General features: G+C 43.9%; 1 protein-coding gene across 1 annotated transcript in view; it reads right to left on the bottom strand.

Moving 5' to 3' along the window:
- The window catches only part of TTC34 (tetratricopeptide repeat domain 34), a 57,133-nt gene extending 40,877 nt beyond the window's left edge, over positions 1-16,256 (bottom strand). The window contains exons 1-7 of the mRNA XM_031961568.1: positions 15,933-16,256; positions 15,580-15,741; positions 14,234-14,375; positions 12,107-12,973; positions 10,764-11,149; positions 7,532-7,780; positions 4,285-4,477 (exon numbers count right to left, since the gene is read on the bottom strand). Coding sequence (XP_031817428.1) covers positions 4,285-4,477; positions 7,532-7,780; positions 10,764-11,149; positions 12,107-12,923 — 1,645 coding nt within the window. The 5' untranslated portion in view covers positions 12,924-12,973; positions 14,234-14,375; positions 15,580-15,741; positions 15,933-16,256. The remainder of the gene's footprint in view (positions 1-4,284; positions 4,478-7,531; positions 7,781-10,763; positions 11,150-12,106; positions 12,974-14,233; positions 14,376-15,579; positions 15,742-15,932) is intronic.
- Positions 16,257-19,818: the final 3,562 nt, after the last annotated feature.

The following is a 19,818-nucleotide window of genomic DNA, read 5'->3' as shown; positions in this document are numbered from 1 at the left end:
AAAGAAAGAAAAGAAAAAGAAAAAAGAAGGATAAAAAACATTTAAAAATACCAAAAGAGGGACCAAAAGAAGGAACAATTGGCACTACTATGCTAAATTTAATATATATTTTAATAGAAAATGATTGATATGTAAAAGATGATTTCCTATAAAAATCTTCTTTTCCTGCTCTCTATATAGAGTGTTCCAAAAGTTTTAATGTACTTTTAAATTATTGAAGCTAGTAAACTTTTGGGGACACCCAGCATACAAAAGTGTTCATGTTTATAGGTATTTTTCAAGTTGAAAGTTAAAAAAAAAAAAAGGAAAATTTTGAAATAAACCAATTGCAAAATCCCGAGTTTATAAAAGGCTCCACACACCATCAAGCCCTATGGAAAGAAAATGGCTAGAAGGCCAGGTCTGAAGTCAAAAAGACCTGAGTTCAAATCCAGCTTCAGGCACTTACTAAGAGTGATCCTAGGCAAGTCACTAACTTTCTTTATCTGAGATTCCTCACTTATAACATGATCTGGAGAAGGAAATGGTAAACCACTCCAGTATCACTGCCAAGAAAACCACAAATATGGTCATAAAGACCGGGCTAAATAGCAAAAACAACAAAGGCAAGTTAGTATTATTATTTTTTTTTCCTGGAAGAGTACTATCTTCAGGCTGGAGAATATCGTAAAAATGTCTAAAAATCAAAACAGTTGCTGCCTTTAAGGAGTTTAATTAAACTCAACTAGGGGAGGGCTAACACATGAAAATGGCTAATTAAATGCAAAAGAATTTCAGAAGGTGGAACCCCCAGGAAAAACCTTTGCAGGGATAGTGAGTGGGCTGAGATTTTAAGATGCAAAGCCTTTTGGACCTGCTGATGGTGGCAGGGAATGCCCTTTGTAGAGGGAAAGGTAGCAGAAGAAATGTCAAGCTCTCTTGAGTCAGACTGGCTGGAAATGAGAGCGAAAGCCCACGAAGGGGGAATGAAGATGAGCTCTCTCTAACAGCAGGATGCTGCCAGACTGTACAGGGCTCATAATGTTTATCACCTCATTTGTTTCTCCCGTAAAGCTATTGTCATAACATTTGCTCTACAAAAGACAGTATTTTCAAGAGAATAAAATTCAACTGTATAGGCCACCAAGTTGTTTCTCAATTAGCACAGCAGGTGAATCTTCTCTATTCTGGGGGTGATTCTGGGGATGAGGATTTAGTAGTTTAACTGGGAAGTAAAGAGGAGGCACTTGAGTCCATTCAAAGCATTTTTATTAAGCACCTATTGTATGCAAGGAAAAATACCAGGTGAAGGACAACAACAGAAAGAAAAGGAAATTTCCGTTCTTAAGGGGCTGTTTTATAGAGATGGGGGAACAACATAATATGCAAAAAAATGTATAAGTCGAGGGGCCAAAATCCATTTTCAGACTGTTCTACTTAGGCCTTGAATGGCTCAAAGATAAGATGGGGAATTTAAAAATAAAGGAAATTACACTTCGAAAATGGAGCAAAATAAAGTAATGGGTCAGAGGAGAAAAAACCTGGTACCTTGGCCCAGAACTCTACTACATGGGAGATGAAAAGGCTTCAGAACTGAGACCCAGAGGGAATAGAACAAGGTGATTTCAGGTTGAGGGTAGTGGAGCAGACTAACCTGCCAGCTATATCAATAGCAAGGCCAAATATAAGAGGGCTGATCTGTTCTGTCCTGATTTGTCAACTGTCAGGGAATGGACCCTCCAGACAATATTGATGTATTGAAGAAAGAGGGGCCCAAGTCAAGCACAAAAAATTTGTTAGATTAATTAGGTTGTTTGGGAGAGTTTTAAAACTTCACATATGCTTTCCTAATGGGGAGTTGGGGTGGGGAGGAAGAGAGAGAATCTGGAATTCAAAGTGTTAATAACAAATTTTAAATGGAGGTCTAGCAATCAGAGGGAGAGATTATAAATATATGTGAAAGTAAATTCAATAATATTCACCTTAGAGTTGCATAGTAAATTCATTTAAAAGCATTTAATGTGCTAGTTAGACACAAGACAGCATTAAAATATTATAGAGGAAATAGGTGATTGGGAAATGTGTGATCTGTTTGTTGAATGACAAGCTGATCTCTTTCTGATTTCTCAATTATTGAACCCAGAAAATAAAGGATAAAAGAGAGAAATAGTAAAGTTTGTGTGTGTGTGTGTGTGTGTGTGTGTGTGTGTGTATGTATGTATTTGTTGCTTTGAAGAAGAGTTTTCTCCATTCTGGGATTTCATCCTCCCTTCTCAATAAAAGGGGATGACTTTCATTTTGTGCTCAGTTTCTATCATTTAAAAAAGGGAGTGTTCAAAAGTAGGGGATAGTTCTCCTAGCTGTTTTAGCAGCATTTCCTGTGAAATCCTGGGGCCCAGATGGTTCTTGGGAGATTGGAAGAGAGGATGAGGAGTGAAGGACTGGGAAATGGGGTGGGTGAGCACATGGAAACTTTGCTATTCCTGGGCTCTCTTTGCAGCACACTCTCACCCTCTGCTGGTTAGTCTAATAGTTGCACACTCCAAATAAGGAAATAAGCTTATTAGACCATCAGATCCTGTTTTTGACAGTTGTAAAGCTGAAAGGGAATCCATTATATTTCTGACAAATGGTTTTCTGGAGGTAACCCAGTCCACTTTGGGATAGCCCAATTGTTAGGATTTTTTTCTTTCTTTCTACTAATATATATATATAATACTAATATACTAATATATATTATATATGTATGTATGTGTGAATAATTAATAAGCACTTTCTCTTTTTCACACCTCCTTCCCCTTCCACTGAAAGCAAAATTAGTAAAAACAAAATCCTTGCAACAAATATGAATAGTCAAATAAAACAAACCTCTGCCTTGACCAAAACTGTATGTTCAATTCTAAATCTTGAGTGATAAGAAGTTTCCCTTGACCTTAAGCCTAGCTCTGTCTCTAAATGCTGCTCCTGATTCTGTCCTCTGGGGCTAGGTAGAACAAGTCAAGTCCTTTATACCAGGGCTTCTTAAATTTTTACTGCTTAAACTCTTTTCAGCTGAACAGTTTTTACACGACCCCAGATATTTAGGTATAGAAAATAATTATCCAAATAAAACATTTGCTGATAATAAATGATAATTTTGTGACCTTCACATTCAGTTATGTGACCCCATCATAACTCATGGTTTGAGAAGTTTTGCTATATATCAAAATACTTCAAGGTCTTGTCTCTCCTCAATCTTCCTTCTCCAGGCTAAATGTGCCCAGTTCCTTGGAGCAATCTTTCTACAGCATAGATTTTGTATTATGTTGCTTGCCCTTCTTTGGACCCTTTTTAGATTATGACTGTCTTTCCTCAAGAATGAGCTCCAGGGAGATTTACATGAACTGATGCTGAGTGAAATGAGCAGGACCAGGGGATCATTATTTACTTCAACAACAATACTATAAGATGATCAATTCTGATGAATTTGGCCCTCTTCAACAATGAGATAAAACAAATCAGTTCCAATAGAGCAGTAATGAACTGAACCAGCTACACCCAGGGAAAGAACTCTGGGAGATGACCAAGAACCACTACATAGAATTCCCAATCCCTCTATTTTTGATTTCCATTTTTGACAGGCTAATTGTATGCTATTTCAAACTGTTTGGACATGTATACTTATATTATATTTAACTTATACTTTAACATATTTAACATGTATTGGTCAACCTGCCATCTGGGGGAGTGGTTGGGGGAAGGAGGGGAAAAGTTGGAACAAAAGATTTTGCAACTGTCAATGCTGAAAAATTACCTATGCATATATCTGGTAAATAAAAAGCTATATATATATATATATATATATATATATATATATAAAGAATGAGCTCCAGATTGCAATTGAGGCACAACCAGGGTAAAGTACAGAGCTTCCTTTTAAAAGCCCTGTCCCTCTCAAGGCAGCCCCTCATCGCCCAATGGGTGGATGACCCATTACGTTGATGTCTCATTCTGAGCTTGGGTCCCACAATGGTGCAGTAAAAAGAGCACTGGGTCTAGAAGTTCTGTAGCACTTACTTGGGCACGTATGACCATGAGCAAGTCACTTAATCTCCTTCATCATTGTGGCTGTCTGGCCTTAGGGAAAGACAGACATCCAAAGACCTAAGTTTGGATTTTAGCTCTGACACTAACTGGGAGAAGGACCCTAGACAAACCACTTACCTGCTCAGAACCTCGGTTTCCTCATCTCTAATCTAAGAGCTAGATGCTCTTTCAGGTCCCTTGCCATTCTAACACTGGGAGCCCATCTTCCTCCAGACATACCTGAGGCAATGATGGCAAGAGAGAGGTAGGCGATGGCCTCTTTGGTATATGTGTCCCCCTGTTTATTCTTCAGGATTGTCACAGCCCTAGAATGGCAGTGAGTCTGTAGTAGCTTCCGGTCCTCTTCCCTGAAGATCTCCATGATTTGCTGGAGGCAGGAGGTGTCTCCAATCTGGATTACTTTCTTTATCAGCTTAATGGGGTGGAAGAGCAAAAGGAGAGTTATCACAGGATCAGATTAGAGAGTATGATATACAATCTTCTATAGCTCCCCATTACTCATTGCAGAAAGCTTCATTTGTCAGTCAAGGCTCTCTAGTCTCTGGTCTCATATTCATATTACACAGGATACCAACTGTTGACTGATGGGATGGGAAATCATGAGGGATATGTTGGATCCATTATTCAAATGAAAACATTTAAGCAAACCTTTAAACATCTTTTTTTGGGGGGGAGGGGGAAGCTATGGTTGATGCAGAAATGCTTGTTTATGTCCAAGTTAACCAAGATGGATCAAAGAACCTAGATCTAGACCTGGAAGGACTCTAGAGACTCAGAATCTCAGAGAAAAGGGTCCAACCCCTTTCCCATTTTACAGATGGGCTGAGTAACTTGTACAAAGTCACGTGGATAGGATAACAAGATCATAGAACTAGAAGGAAATTGAGGACTAGGGAAGCTAAGGGATTAGCCTAAAATTACCCAAACTGTCATAAGAAATAGAGACAGGCTGTGAAACAAGGTCTTTGGACTTCAGAACTAGCGACATTTCTCTTCTAGCTCTGAATTTTCAACTTTGATTCAGTAGGGTGGTTCAGCAGTTAGAAGCACCAGACCTGTCAGAAAAACCCAAGTTCAAATCTGGCCTCAGACATTTATTACCTTGGGCATATTGAGTCAAAGGTGATGGTTTCTGCTGAACTTCAGAATTGGCAAAAGACACTTACTAGCTTTGTGATCATAAGCAAGTCATTTAACTTCTGTGTGCCTCAGTTTCCCCATCTGTAAAATAGAAATAATAAAAGTACCTCCCTCTCAGAGTTGTTGTGAAGATGGAACCTGATTATATCTGTAAAGCTTTTAGCACATAGGAGGAATTTAATAAAACTTCCTTTCCTTCCTTGTTATTCAGCTTCCTCTCTGTCCCCATTTTCATTTCTCTACATGGTCCCAACTATGAAAAGTATTTTTCAAAAATGAAAACTTGCAGAACATTAATCAACAAAGAAATTTCAGTTTATAAAATGGTTTTGTCTCAGGATTCCTAAACACATATATGTGTGAGACAAAATTTTGTTCATAGGTTTTAACCAAAACAAAATATCATAACAAATGAGAGACAGAACCAGATAGGAGAATCCAGATGTCTTTTATTAAGACATGTCAAAGAGATTTATAAAAAAGATGTAAAACAGTATTACTCTTTGTACTTTTGGGGGAGAGAAATATAGTTTTTTTCATAAAAACCATGTTATTTATGTTAACATGTTTTATTTATTTATTTGAAATAAATATTTAAAAACCATCCATTTTGATTTCAAATATAGTAAATTTTAATAGATAGAATGTTTATGATCAAAAGCTCTTTTAGAACCTCAATAAGTTTTAAAAGCATGAAAGGGCCCTAATTAACAAAAAAGAAAAAAATAGCTTAAACAATGACCCTTCTTGCTACTTATTCTTTTGTTTTGGAAAACATAATTATTTTCCAGAAAATATATTGTTCATGTTAACATCTTTATTATTGTTGTTTTTAAATATTTTAGTAATTTTTAACAATTATCAATTTTAACTTCAACCAGAGTAAATATTGATAAATCTTACCCATATAAATAAAGCTTTTTGTGATCTATAATAATTTTTAAGAATGTAAAGAGTTCTGAGACAAACAAGCTTGAGAATTACTGGTTTAGTAGGAAGAGTCCTACTAATGGGGACCAGGAACTGGTGCCATCTTTGTAGAAAGATTATACTGTGCATAAAACTACTGGAGTATCTTTGCCAAGAAAACCCCAAATGGGTCACAAAGGGTGGGAAACGACCGAAAAATAATGTCATAGGAACTACAGAATCATTTATGCCCTGAGAATTTCTTCAATATCTATTGAATTCTGGGTATCATGGTGAAAGAACAACACTGGAATTTGGGAGAGGATCAGAGGAAGGAAATCAGGATAGTGAAGGACTTGGATCCATAGTATATGAAGATCATTTAGTCTGGAGAGATTTAGATGAAAGACAAAAGACTGGGGGATGGCTGGGAGCTCGTTTGGAGTGTCTGAAGGTCAGGTAACCGTGGGAGGGATTAGCTCTGCTTGGTCCAGAAGACAAAAGCAAAATTCACAAGTAGAAGCTGGCAAAGATGCCAGGTTTGGAAAGATTGAGTGGAGGAGACATCTGGGTTCCCCCATTTTGGAAGCTCTAAGAAAAAGCTGGACACTATTTTTGGAGATGCTGGAGGTAGAGTCTAGGTCAGCAACAGCTTGGGCTTGATGGATTCTGGGGTCCCTCCCAACTCTGAGATTTTGTAAGGACAGTTTTATGATGCACATTGTCTCTCTGGATAGAATGTAAGCTCCTTGAGGGCAGGAATTTGTCTCTCTTTTATAATCATGTCCCCAACACTGAAGAGTGAGTGTGAGCAGTAGACATCTAATAAAAGCTTGTCAAGGGTCAGGAAAGTGGTGCAGTGGTTAGAGCTCTGGAGTCAGGAGGACCTGAATTCAAATGTAGCCTTTGACACTTAACAGCTATATGGCCCTAGGTAAACACTTAACTGAAGATTGTCAGTCTGCTAATTAAAAGGATTTTATATACTTTTCAAAAACAAATAACTCCTAATGAAAATTGGAGTTGTTTGTTCTATGTGACTACACTCTTTGTATTTGTCATTTTTATTAAATTTACAATAAAACAAAAAAGGAAGAAAACCAGACAAGGCCCCTGGAGTTGCTTTTTGTTTTGCCGTGTTTGATTCTGGGAAAAAACAAAGGGAATGGCACCTCTAAGTCCCTGCCATCCCTAACACTGGGGTGCTGTGATCCTTTGACTCCAGATGCAGGGGTATTTTCCCTGATCCTGCCTCCTCCCTAAATACCGATGCAAGAAGAGATTCATCTAGTCTCATTTTACTGATGGGGAAACTGAGGCAGATATAGATGCTCCATTTCTTATAGCTGGGACCCACTATCTGCTTTCCCTTAGACCTGATCCCCTATTTCTTTGTGCTTTTTCCCCTTTGCCTTACCAGGTTGGCATCGTAGAAAAAGCCCTTCCGTAGCTGCAGCAGGGCCAGGCGGGCCAGGATGGGGGCCGTGTGGGGGCTCTTGGACAGCGCCACCAAGAGGGTCTTGTGTGCGTCTTCAACACGGCCCATTTGGTAGAGGGCATCTGCACTGAGAAGCCTGGATATCTCCTCACTTGGATCCAGCTCCATCAGCAGGGCTGCCAGCTGGTGCACCCCACAAGCATCCCTTAGAAAAGGGGAATAAGAAATCTCCATCAGTTACAGCGAGACCAGGACATCCCTCTGGGGCTCCCCAGTCATCAGTGAGGTTTCTCTGCTCTACTGCCCACTACCCTCCTACCTGACAATGACAATGCCTTCTTCTGACATCCTGACTGGATGGTCCTGGGCAACCTCCATGGTTATTAAATGTTTATATACTTAACTATATATTCAAATATTGAACTATAGGCAAATCTCTAAATCTAAGTTATAAATGAAATATCCATCTGGGAGGGGGGGAGGAAGAGGGAGAGGGGGAAGGGAGAAAAGAAGGGAGAGAGGGAGGGAAGGGAGGGATAGAGAGAAGGATAAAGAGAGGAAGTGAGGGAGGGAGAGAGAAAGGGACAAAGAGAAAGAAGGAGGAAGGGAAGAAGAGAGAGAGGAGGAGGGAGAGAAGGAGGAAGGAAGGGAAAGAGGAAGAAAGGAAGGGAGAGAAAGGGAGAGAGAGAGGGAAGGAAGGACAGAGAGAATGAGAGAGGGAGGGAAGGAAAGAGAGAGTGAGAAAGGGAAGAAGAGAGGGAGGGAAAGGAAGAGAAAGAGATGAAGGTTGGGAAGGACAGAGAGAGTAAGAGAGAGAGGGAAAGAGGAAGAAAGAGGGAGAGGAAGAAAGAAGGAAAGAAGAAAAGGAGGGAGGGAAGGAAAGGGAGATAGGGAGGGAGAGAGGGAGCTAGGAAGGAAGGGAGAAAGGGAGGGACAAGGAGAGGAAGGGAGAGGGGGTAGGGAGAGAGGAGGGAAGAAGGGAAAAAGAGAGGAAAAGAACAAAGGAGAGAGGGAGGGAGGAAAGGAAGAAAGGAAGGAGAGAGAGAGAGAGAAAGGGAGAGAGACAGACAGAGAGAGAGAGAGAGAGACAGAAAGAGAATCGAGAGAGACAGAGATAGAGACAGAGGCAGAGAGAAAGACAGACAGAGGCAGAGAGAGAGACAGAAAGAGACAGGGAGAATCATGCTGGAACTAATCCCTAATCTAATGAAATCACAGGTCCTATATTATTTTAAGAGAGAATTTACCTTACAACATTGTTAGGGCAGAATGGCAAAATGATGGCCAGCATTTTTTTAAAATGGAACTTACAAGTTACAAAGCACTTTATGTCTATTTTCTCCTTTGACTTTCACAAAAACCTTGTGAGGCTATAACACAGGGATAATCGCCCCTAATTTAAAGATGAGAAATTAAGAAATTTGTCTAAAGCCTCGTAGCTGATTTGAGTAGTAAAGGCAGAAATTGAGAGCACAGGCCTCTTGACTTAGAATTTCATGGGGTCTTAGGTTTGGACCTTACAGAACATCTAGATGAAGAAACAACATCCAAGAAGGTGAATGACTTGCCCAGTGTTGGGGATGGGGTTTGCACCTAAGGACTCAAACTTCCAAAGTGCCTTGTAAATGTGCCTACATCTCCTGGATAATTTCCTAGGATTTAGAATTAGAAAGACCCTCGAATCATGTAAGCACGGAACCCAATGATATCCATGGGTTCTTCTAACTCTAGCTCTAGGGTCTTGTAACCATAATCAACCCACCATTTCATTTTATGAAGGAAGAAAGTGGGGTCCAGAGAGGAAATGACTTGCCTAGAATTAAGAAGCTAATGATGATGATGATGATAAATATTTATGTGGGGTTTTTTTAAGGTTTGTAAAGCACTTTACTCATGTTTTCTCATTTGATTCTCACAATCAACTCACTGAGAAATAGCTGCTGCCATGTCCTTATCTCACAAAGGAGGAAACTGAGTCTGAGACATATCAAAGCAACTGGCCCAGAGTCATACATGTAGTCAATCATTGCAGGAGGATTTGAATTCAGGTCTTCTTGACTCAAAGAGTGGCACCATGTCACCTCCCTAGAATCTGAAATCAGGTCTTTTAAGTACAAGTCCAGCATGCTTTCCATGATATACCATCTGCCTAAGGTCTAAGTGAATGTAAAAGCTGAATAAAACGCAGGGCACTAAAAAAAAATGAGACTTACAACCTATTCTCACAATAGATTGTAAGCTCTTTGAAGGCAGGGATTGTCTTTTGCCTATTTTGTGTCCCCAGCATTAAGAACAGTACCTACCACATAGTAGGTAGTTAATAAATATTTATTAACTAACTCTTGGTCCTGCCTTTATTCTGTTGTCTGGCTATAAGGAAGACACTTCACTCCTTTACCTCATTTTTTGTTAATATTGTTCAGTCATTTTAGTCATGTCTAATCTCTGTGACTCCCATTTCTTTTTCTTTAAGCTTTTCAAACAATACAGGTAATTTTCAACACCCTGCAAACTTGTGTTCAAATTTCCACCTCGTAGGTAATCAAAGTGTAAATGTTGAGCCCTTTCTTTCTTTCTTCCTCTTTCTTTCTCCTCCTTTCCTTCCTTCGCCCTCCTTCTCTTTCTCTTTCTTTCTTTTTACAAAATAATGACTTGCCCGGTCCCAGCTAGGAGTGTTGATGTCTGAGAAGTTTGACTAAGGTTATCAGGTGTCTCTTTTACTACCAGCCGTGCCCTTTTAACAGAGCCTGGGTGGTTATTCCTTCTCCACATTAAAGAGGAAACTAGGCGAACAGGTTAAGTGACTTGCCAATTCGCGTAAGTGAACCGGCTGCATCACAAACTTTACCTTATAAGTACTCAGAGGTGATGGGAAGATGAATCTAACCGGTGTCCTGTGAATTAATTAAGACTACGGCTACCTCACTTCATCTAAAGGTGACCTGAGCGGTCCCCGATCTCGCGAGGTTGGGGAGGATGGATTACCCCCTTTGGCGGGCCTCCCCCTCATTTTTCCGGCGGGGCCGGCCCCGGCCGGACTCCGGTCTTTCTGCGCATTTTCCCTTCCTTCCACCTTAGCACCCCGTATAACGGACTTGCGGTGGACGGTCCTGCAGCTCCTGGAGCTTTGGTCCAGGTGGAGGACGGCTGGGCCGGGAAAGCAAGCCGGCTCCACGCGCTGCGGATCCCGGGGCCTCGTGCTCTATCCGGCCGGGCCCAGGCGGCCCGGCCTGGTGGAGCGCAGAAGCGGGAGCTGGCAGCGTGCGGTGGGTGGGCGCTCAGGAGGAGGCGTCCAGGCAGGGCCCTGGCGTCGGACAGCAGCGGCAGCATGAGGCGACGTCAGCTCCCGCTGTCCGGGGCCACCGGAGAAGCGCGGCTGTGAGGATGGGGCCAGCTCCGCCCGTCGGCTTGAGTCCTCCAGTCTCACCGCATTGGAAGGATCCGTCTCAGCGTCGCCTGGCCCGCCAGGATCAAGCTCACGTCCGAGGAAAATCCTCATCTCTTGGCCGTTAGAAGCCGGAGGTCTGGGTCTGGAGAGCTCCGCTGGACCAGGAGAAGGAGGCGCTCCAGTAACCAGCAGGATGGAAGGGCTCTCTCCTTGGGGGAAAGCACAGGGAACGACAAGTCAGTGTGGCCATCAGTCACCCGTGCTTTATCTCCGAAGCTGGCCGTGGACTCTTGACAGTTCCAGAACCTGAGCCCAGTCTCATCCCAAAGGGAAGGACTAGGGGACCCAGGTAGGGTCTCGGGATGGCAAACAACAAAAACCTTGGGGTTTCTACTGAGCCCACCTTTCGGAAGCCAGAATGAAGGGTCAAGGGCCCTTCTTTGGTCCATTCCAAACATGGGCTGAAGTTAAACCTTTGAGGCCACCGGCAACCAATGTTCATGACAACTTTCCTCGGGAAATTTGCAGTACAAACATTCCAGACTCTTTTGAAAAGTGACAAAAACATCTGGGCTGGTGCCATTGCTGTTCTCGAAAGATCCTGAAGTGGCATTTCCTTTCCAAGTTTGAAGAGGAAAACGGGCAAACAGTTAGTGATTTGCCGGTACCAGCTGTAAAAACTCAGAATTGGTTGAATCAGATCTTTTCCTTCCTTCCACTTCTTGTTCCAGCTGTCTCGTTCTTTAAAAAGCCACAATATTCTCCATTGATATGATGTGTCTAATAGTTGGAAGATTCACCCTGTTCAACCCACTTCCTGCTATGCCAGGGCGGAAATTTTCAATCTTAATTGTTTAGCATTTGATCCTTACAAGCCACCGGGCGGGATTATTCCCCCCCACTTACATTGAAGAAACTGGGCAGGGGAATGGACTTGCAGGTCACAATAGTCAGTGTCTAGGATGGATTACAACCATTTAATAAATTTGGGACCCCTTGACGGCCTCATCTCCACATACCGGCCTTTGTGGTCCTCCAATGTGGGTTTCGCCTCCATGCCTCCATCTTCCTGTCTCCTCGGCTTCCAGACTTCGCAAAAACTACTCCCAGAGCTTCCTGGTATACGGCCACTAACACCCTTTGTGCAAATTAAGGTCTTTCTTTTATTTTCATGGTTAGTAACTTAAAAACTTGGTTAGTACCTTGGAGTTTGCCCGCCGTGGAGGCTGATTCAAGGGCCTGGCTGCATGTGGTCATGCACTCCTCCAACCTGCCCGTCCTTAACAGAGACAGGGCCTGGGCGGAGGCTGCCTGGGTCTCGCTGGGCGCCAGGGCCGCCAGGAAGCGCTGGCAGTCACTGCCCCACCCGCCTCCAGCTGCCTCGGCCTCACTGGGCTCCAGGAGGTGATCCTGGCAGGCGCTGATGAGCAGGGGCAGGTGGTCCTGCTGATGAGAGAAGATGAAGCCCAGAGTTTGTTGGGCATGTGTGACAAAAGCCTGGAGGTACTCGGTCACGCCAGCGCCCGCTTTGGTCCCAGACAGGACCCAGGCTAGAGCGCGCATGAGCCGGAGCTCCAGGGGTCCTGCGGCGGGGCCCTCCAGAAGCGCCTCGCATCTCCTGGCCACCTCCTCGTGGCGTCCCTGCCCCGTCAGGATGGTCAGTCTGCAGAGGGAGGCGGCCAGGTTGTTGGGCTGGAGGGCTCCGAGGAAGGCCGCAGCCAGGGCCACGGTGAGGGAGACCACGGCCATTCCGTCCCAGTGGATAGAGGGGATCTGGGCTTCTCCCCGGCACCAGGCCTCCAGCACGGAGACCATCCGCTCTGTCTGCTCCTGGCTCAGTGACTGCTGTGCCCTCTGCACCACTGAGGGCGGGTGGCAGCTGAATGCGGCCAGGTAGAAGGCGGTGGCCAGGGGGAGCTCATCCAGGGCCAGGTGCCGGTCTCCCTCCTGGCACAGACGGACAGTGAGCTCCTGAGTCGACATCCCTCGGGGACCTCCTCTGGTCACATGTGTTGCTTACCCTAGGGGAGCCCCTGTAGAACGGACAATAGAGTGGTCAGTCCTGGAGTGGGACACTGGGCCTCCAGCTGGGCTGCGACCCTCAGTCCAGACTTCCCACAATGCCCCCTGCCAATGTTCCCCAACTAACACTCCTCTTTAAAGCCCCCTCAATGTATAAAGAGACTCTGGATTTGTAAAGGCAATAAGCCTGTTGTTAGGCCGCAGAGGGCACAGCTAGAAGCTGTGGCCCCAAAGTGGAATGCCCCCCAAGGGATGGAGTGGGATTCCCCCCAATTACTCAGGAATAAGTCAAGTGACCTCCTGTCTGGGGACCTCAGAGGCCACAGAATCTAACCCCCTCGTTTTAAAGATGGGGAAACTGAGGCCCAAGGAACCAAAGATCCAAGGTCACACAACAGAATTCTTATTTAGGGACAGGTTAGAGTCAGTGGCTCCTGAAATTACATCCATCTCCAAAGTCTGATGAGCACAGGCCTGATGGGCTGCATGGGGCTCTCCTCTGAGGACCAGCCTAGTCTCAGCTGTGAGATTGTGGACTTTTTAGCCCCAGAAACTCTAAATTGATGGTGTTGTGATCCTACTTTCCTGCTCTGTCATTTTACAGAGAGAGCTAAGGGATGGGGGGAAGCTGGGAATTTCCTCCACACTGTTCACATCATTGACTGACTTTTCAGAATAGGTTTGTGAAACAAAAGAAATAAGGGGCCATCATGGATGTGAATGCAGCAGATGGAACAGGCTGAGACAAATATCCAAGATCTTAAGGATCAAATCCCTCATTTAGTAGATGAATCCCTCATTTAATACCTAGTGATGTAAGGGCCATGATCCCCGTCTTAGAGATGAGGACATTGACACAGAGGAACTAATTAAGTTATTTGATATCACACAGCAAGTAACCTTCCTGTCCTCTCCTCTCTTCTCCCCCTCCCTTCTCTCTTCTTCTCCCCTTCCTTCCCCTCCTCTTGCCCTTATTTCTCCTTCCCTTTTTCTCCCCCCTCTACCTTTCCCTCTTCCCTCCCTTCCCACCCCCTTACCTGCCTACCTTTCCTCTCCCTTCCTCTTCCCTCCTCTCCCCCCTTCCCTCCTTTTCCCTCCCTCCTATTTCCTTCCCTTCCCCTTTTTCCCCCTCCCCTTCCTTCCCCCCCTTTTTTCTTTCCCCTCCCCTCTCCTTCCTTTCCCTCCCCTCCTATCTTTGCTTCCCTTCCCTTCCTTCTCTAGGATTACTGTGAGTATCAAATGAGATATTATTAAAATGCTTAACAAAGTACCTGGAACATTATAGGTATTATACAGATGTTTATTCCCTTCCCTTTACTCCCCCTCTGAAATTCAGAACTCTGAGCTCGAGAGATTCAGCAGCCTCAGCATCTCCACTCCCCCAGCATATGTCACTGCGCTGCTCTCACACACCTAGCATCAGAAGCAGAATTTGAACTCTAGTCTAGGAGGTTTTTTCTACCTTTCAATTCTTTAGTTGACTAGTCCACTTGAGTACAAATTGAAAGAGTCTGAGTATAAAGGGACATAGAATAATTGGAAGTGGAGAGGGAAATTCAAGAAAACCCCCTGGGTAAAGAGGGAGGAGTTTTTTTTTTCTTTTTGCAATGGAGCCATTTTTAGGATTAAGGTGGGGGGGGCAGCAGGAGTCTAGGGATTTCACTGTGGATTTCACTGATATATTCTCTTTGCTAAGGAATGAAATAATAAACAAAAAAATCAGTTATTAAATACTTATTATGTGCCAGGCACTGTGCTATGTGCTGAGGACATAACTACCAAAAAAAAAAAAAAAACAAAACAGTATCTGTCCTCAAAGAGTTTATATTCTAATAAGGAAAATCTATATTCTAATAAGGAAAGTCTGTATTCTAATAAGGATTATATATCAACAACTCATAACTTCAGTCAGAGAAGTCTTGGAGATTAAGTCATATGTCCATGGTTCACAAATAGTATGCCTGTCAGAGAGGGCCCAGAGCTTCTTGATTGTGAAACTGTTTCACTATCTATTACATCACATTGCCTTTCTCATAGAATTAGAGAGTCAGTGCTGGAAAAGACTTAGAAGGCTATCTGGTCAAGCCCCTTCCTCAAAGGAAGAAGGAAAAAAAAGTTACACAATAACTTTATTATGTGTTTAAAAGTAATAGCAAGTTGTCCATAACAGATTTGCAGCTCCATGTACAATCATATTTTTTCTATTCTCTTATGTTATAGAAATGCTTGTTTTATTTCTTAAATTCAGAATAAAACAAATATGTTTTTTTTTTTTATAAAAAAGAGAATAGGTTCAAATAAAATTTTCAGAATCATAAAAAAGACAAGTCCAGAGATTTGGATGATCATTCCAAGAACACACAGCTAATAAGGCTCAGATTTGACTTTGGCACTTTCTACCTATGGGAGTGTGAGCTGATCATTTACTCTCTGGGCTCAAGCCGTGATCTGTAAAACAAAGAGGTTGAGCTAGCTGACCTCAAAAGTGCCTTTAATATCCAATTCATTCTTGCCATCGATCCACTCTCCCCAGAGGAAACTTAGATGCCAATTCAGGATCCTCCCTGACTCAGCTTAGGTTGAACCTTGTCTTATCATCCTATGGAACTGGACTGACCTTGCTCTGTCTGGTTTCCTCTTCATTTCATACTCCCTCAGAGGTACTATTCTGCCCTTTCTAGATCCCTTTAAGTATCATCTTCTTCATCAGGCCATGAGCTCCTTGTGGGCAAACAGTCTTATTTGCTTGTATTTGTAATCTTGGTGCTCTGCTCAGTGCCTGCCGCATAATAAATTTAATAATTATTCCTCTTTAACTTGCCTTGCTATAACTTAATTAAAAATTTAAAAGTATAAAATGTAAACTAATTATCTATCCACACCACTTTTCTATTCCTTTGCATATAACACACAATTAGTCTTAAATGAATTGGAGTGATCAAAATGAGTCATTAAACAATTGTTACTCACAGTTCCTTGTTATTGTCGTATTTTAAGAGATTCTAAGAGGTTAGGTCCAGTTTCCAGTTTCCAAGTCTGATAGGAAAAGTACTGGTCAGATACCACTGACCTGTATACCACACCCTTCAAAGTAGCCCTGCCCAAGGCAGGTCCATGGAAACTGTGACTCTCCACTCTGAGCAGACTGGACAATAAACATTTACTTTAGGAAAGGCTTTCCATTAGCTTTGGAGTGGGAGATGGGCTTGAGCCCCTCTGCTGATTGGCTTGTGTCCTGGTCTCTTGGGGCTGGGACTGGAAAGGTGGTGGGACAGGAATGGATGAATGGAACCAGTAATGGGTGCCAGGGGTAGAAGGGACCTCAGAGGTAATCTTGTCCAGCCTTTAGCTAAGTCAGAATCCCCTCTGTCACAATGCAGGCAGCTGCAGGGCTCCCAGGGAACAGGGCAAGGTAGGGGATGCCTGGGTCTGTGTGGCTGAGCCAACTCACACAGGAAGAAGGGAAAGGGCAGCTGCAGAATGGCCTCTCTTTGAGGGGGCCTGAAACCTGGGATTTCAGGAAAATTCAGAGAGTTTGGGGTCTCTACAGAGCTTAAAGGTTCTGAAACTTGCTTTTCCAGGCCAGGCTTCTCTGCGGCTCCCTTCCAGCTGTCACCTGTTGTCCCAGGCCAACCAGAGCACTCCAGCCCAACCCAGGTCAGCTCAGCCCAGAATATCCTAGCCCAGCTCAGCTTAGCCTAGTCTCTCCCAGTGTTCCCCAGTCTAGCTCAGTATACTGCAGCTTAGTGTATCCCAATCCTACCCAGTCAAGTGTACCCCAGGCCAGTCTGGCTCAGTGTACCCCAATCCAGCCCAGTCTTGACAAAGCGCAGAACATCTCAACCCAGCCATACTATAACTCCCAGCGTACCCCAGCCCTCCTGGCTCAGTGTACCCCAATCCAGCTCAGCCTTTCTAGGCACGGAGCATCTCAAGCAGCCATACTACAACTCCCAGCGTACCCCATCTCCGCCTGGCTCAGCGTACCCCAATCCAACTCAGTCTTGCCAAAGCTCAGAATATTTAAACCCAGCCATACTACAACTGCCAGCGTACCCCAGCCCTCCTGGCTCAGGGTACCCCAATCCAACTTAGCCTTTCTAGGCACAGAGCATCTCAACCAGCCATACTAGAACTCAGCCCGGTGACCCCTGTTCAGTGAGCCCCGATGCAACCTACAATGCAGTACCTGTGCTGCCTGCCTAAGCATCCACGTCCGGGGCGGGGCAGAGGGAGGGAGGGGGTTCCGCGGGTCCCGCGCCAAGAAGCAGGTCGCAGTCTGTGCGCCCGGGAGGTGGAGGGGCAGGAGGAAGGCGGCACCCTCCGCCCCTGCGAGCCTTCCCGCCCGGGATCTGTCCCTCCACGTGGGATGTTTCCTGGGAGATCATCAACAGAGCCCGGGGAATCGCTCCCTAGCTTAGCCCAGCCCTTATTGGCTGCCAGCCGGGCCCCATCCCTGGAGGCATCCTCACTCCGCCCAGAACACCCCCACCCACAGCGTCTAAAGCTCCAGAGCCTCTGCAGCCCTTTCCCTCCAGCACTTTCCAACCCCAGAGACCGGCCCAAGAAAGCCGACAAGGACCCTCCAGGTGACTAAGGAGCTATCCAAGCAGCTCCAGGCTTTGAAAAGTCTCCTGTCTGCGGCTGCTTGCACCCACAAGAGGACCCAGCAGAGCAACCCAGCTCCCAGGGAGGGAAGCGTCCCACTGACTGGGAAAAAGGACTTCACTTAATGGGAACCGGGCCCCTGTCACTGAGGACTGGGCCAAGTCACAACTTTGGAGATCTTGCTCATCTTGTAAAGACAGGTGGGACTTGTGATGATGACTAAAGACCCTTTCGAATTTTAAATCTAAGTATGACCTCGTAAAACTTCACCTGGATCCGAATTTCTTCGACATCCCTACCTAGGCAATGACCATTGGCTTCAATTAAGCCTGCAGAGAAGGGGGTCCTACTCCTGTGGAGGTAGCCCTCCCACCTTAGGACAACTTCAGTGATTAGTGACTTTGTCTTCTGTCAAGTCTGGATTTGTCTTGGGGACCCCCACCTGCTGCTCCTAGTGCCGCCTTAGGGACCAAGAACACACTGAATAATTCTCTGTATTTTACCACACTTAACCCACAGGAAAATAGCTATAATCCCCCTTCCTCCAACACTCACTCTCTCTCTCTCTCTCTCTCTCTCTCTCTCTCTCTCTCTCTCTCTCTCTCACACACACACACACACACACACACACACATGCACACTCAATTTTCTCTTCTCTTTTCTCTTTAAATAATTCTCAAATGGCATGGAGTCAAGGATCCTCACCATCCTAGTCAACTTCCCTCCCCTCAGCTCTCCCATTGATCCTAAAATGCAATGGTTGGAACCCAACACAATTCTCTAGACATGATTGCTCAGAAAGGGCAGAAGATAATAGACCTATATCTCTACAATTCTCTATGCTATACCTCTTAGTGTCATGGACAATCCTCTTGCCTTCTTTGGCTGCCATATTTTACTTAGCTTGAGTTTGTAGTTCTCTAACCCCCCTAGGTTTTTCTCTTTCAATTGATTTTCCTTCTTCTTTTTGCTTGTGAAACTAAATTTTTTAAATTAAATTTTTTTTCAATCAAGAAAAATCTACCTTCTTTTCCTTCCATACCAATCCTTGCCATCCCATTGAAAAAGAATGAAAAATAAAATCCCTGTTACATTGTCAAGCAAAATAAATCTTGAATTAATTATGTTTTTAAAAAACCCACCTCATTCTGCCCAGAGTTAATCTTTATCAAGAGGTTGGTAGCAAATTTGAGCAGCAGTCCTCTGAAACAGGGCTTGGTCATTATGTTGATCAGAGGTCGTAAGTTTTTCAGAGTAGTTTATCTGTACAATGTTGTTATTATATAGCATACACACATATATGTATGTATATATATATATATATATATATATATATATTCTGCATCAGTACATAAGTCTTCTGGGTTTTTTAAAAAATCATCATCATCATTATTTATCCACTGCGCCACCTAGCTGCTCCATAATGGCTTGATTTCTCATGGAACTCTTGCTCCTCTACAACCCCCATGACTATTTCAATCAAATTATAAGGTACAATGGTAGGAAGGCAATAGCTGAAGTCAAATGAACTGGGCTGAATCCTGGCTCTTTTGTTTACTAGCTGTATGACTTTGAACAAATCATCTCAACTTTCTCGACTGAAAATGAGGCTGACCTCTGAGGACACTTGTAGCTCTCCATCTATGGTCCCATTATTCTTTGCTGTCTGACCAGAACATCTCACAGACTCTGAAGATAGCCCCCAAAGCACAAGCTCAAGGGTGAATCATGGCCATTTCTCCTGTCACCAACAGAGCTGTAGCTAGGGTGTGGGGGGGTGGTTAGGGTCTTTCCTCAGGAATTGGCATTTCCTCCTAAGAACTCTATCCCTGTAAATCAGTCTTCCACCGGCCCCTAAGAGAAGGCAGATCCCAGGAAATGACAAGAAAGTCGTGTTGATGAGTTGTTGGTTTTCAGAAGAAAAGGAAAATATGTTGGGTTAGTCCCTCTTGTTAGTTAAGATTGTTTTGCACAATTTAACCCCAAGAACTGAAATTCCTAGTCATCACTCTGACCATCAGCTTCACAAACTAAGGCATCCCAGTATCATAAATTTGTAGATAGAAGGAACTTTGGAGGTTATTCTAGGTCAGCTCTTTATTTTACTGATGAAAAAAAAAGATGTGGGGTGAGAGGAAAAAGACTATGAAGATCACATGGTAAGTGGCAAAACCAAGTTTCAAGCAGTTCAAATCCTCATTTTGATCCATCTCACTGCCCCCTTCCATTCCTTCTGAGTCCTTATCCC

This window comes from Sarcophilus harrisii, chromosome 3 (assembly GCF_902635505.1).
Source record: "Sarcophilus harrisii chromosome 3, mSarHar1.11, whole genome shotgun sequence".
Classification (NCBI taxonomy): Eukaryota; Metazoa; Chordata; class Mammalia; order Dasyuromorphia; family Dasyuridae; genus Sarcophilus; species Sarcophilus harrisii.
The sequence above is the reverse complement of the archived record's forward strand: the minus strand, read 5'-3'. Positions and strand labels throughout refer to the sequence as shown.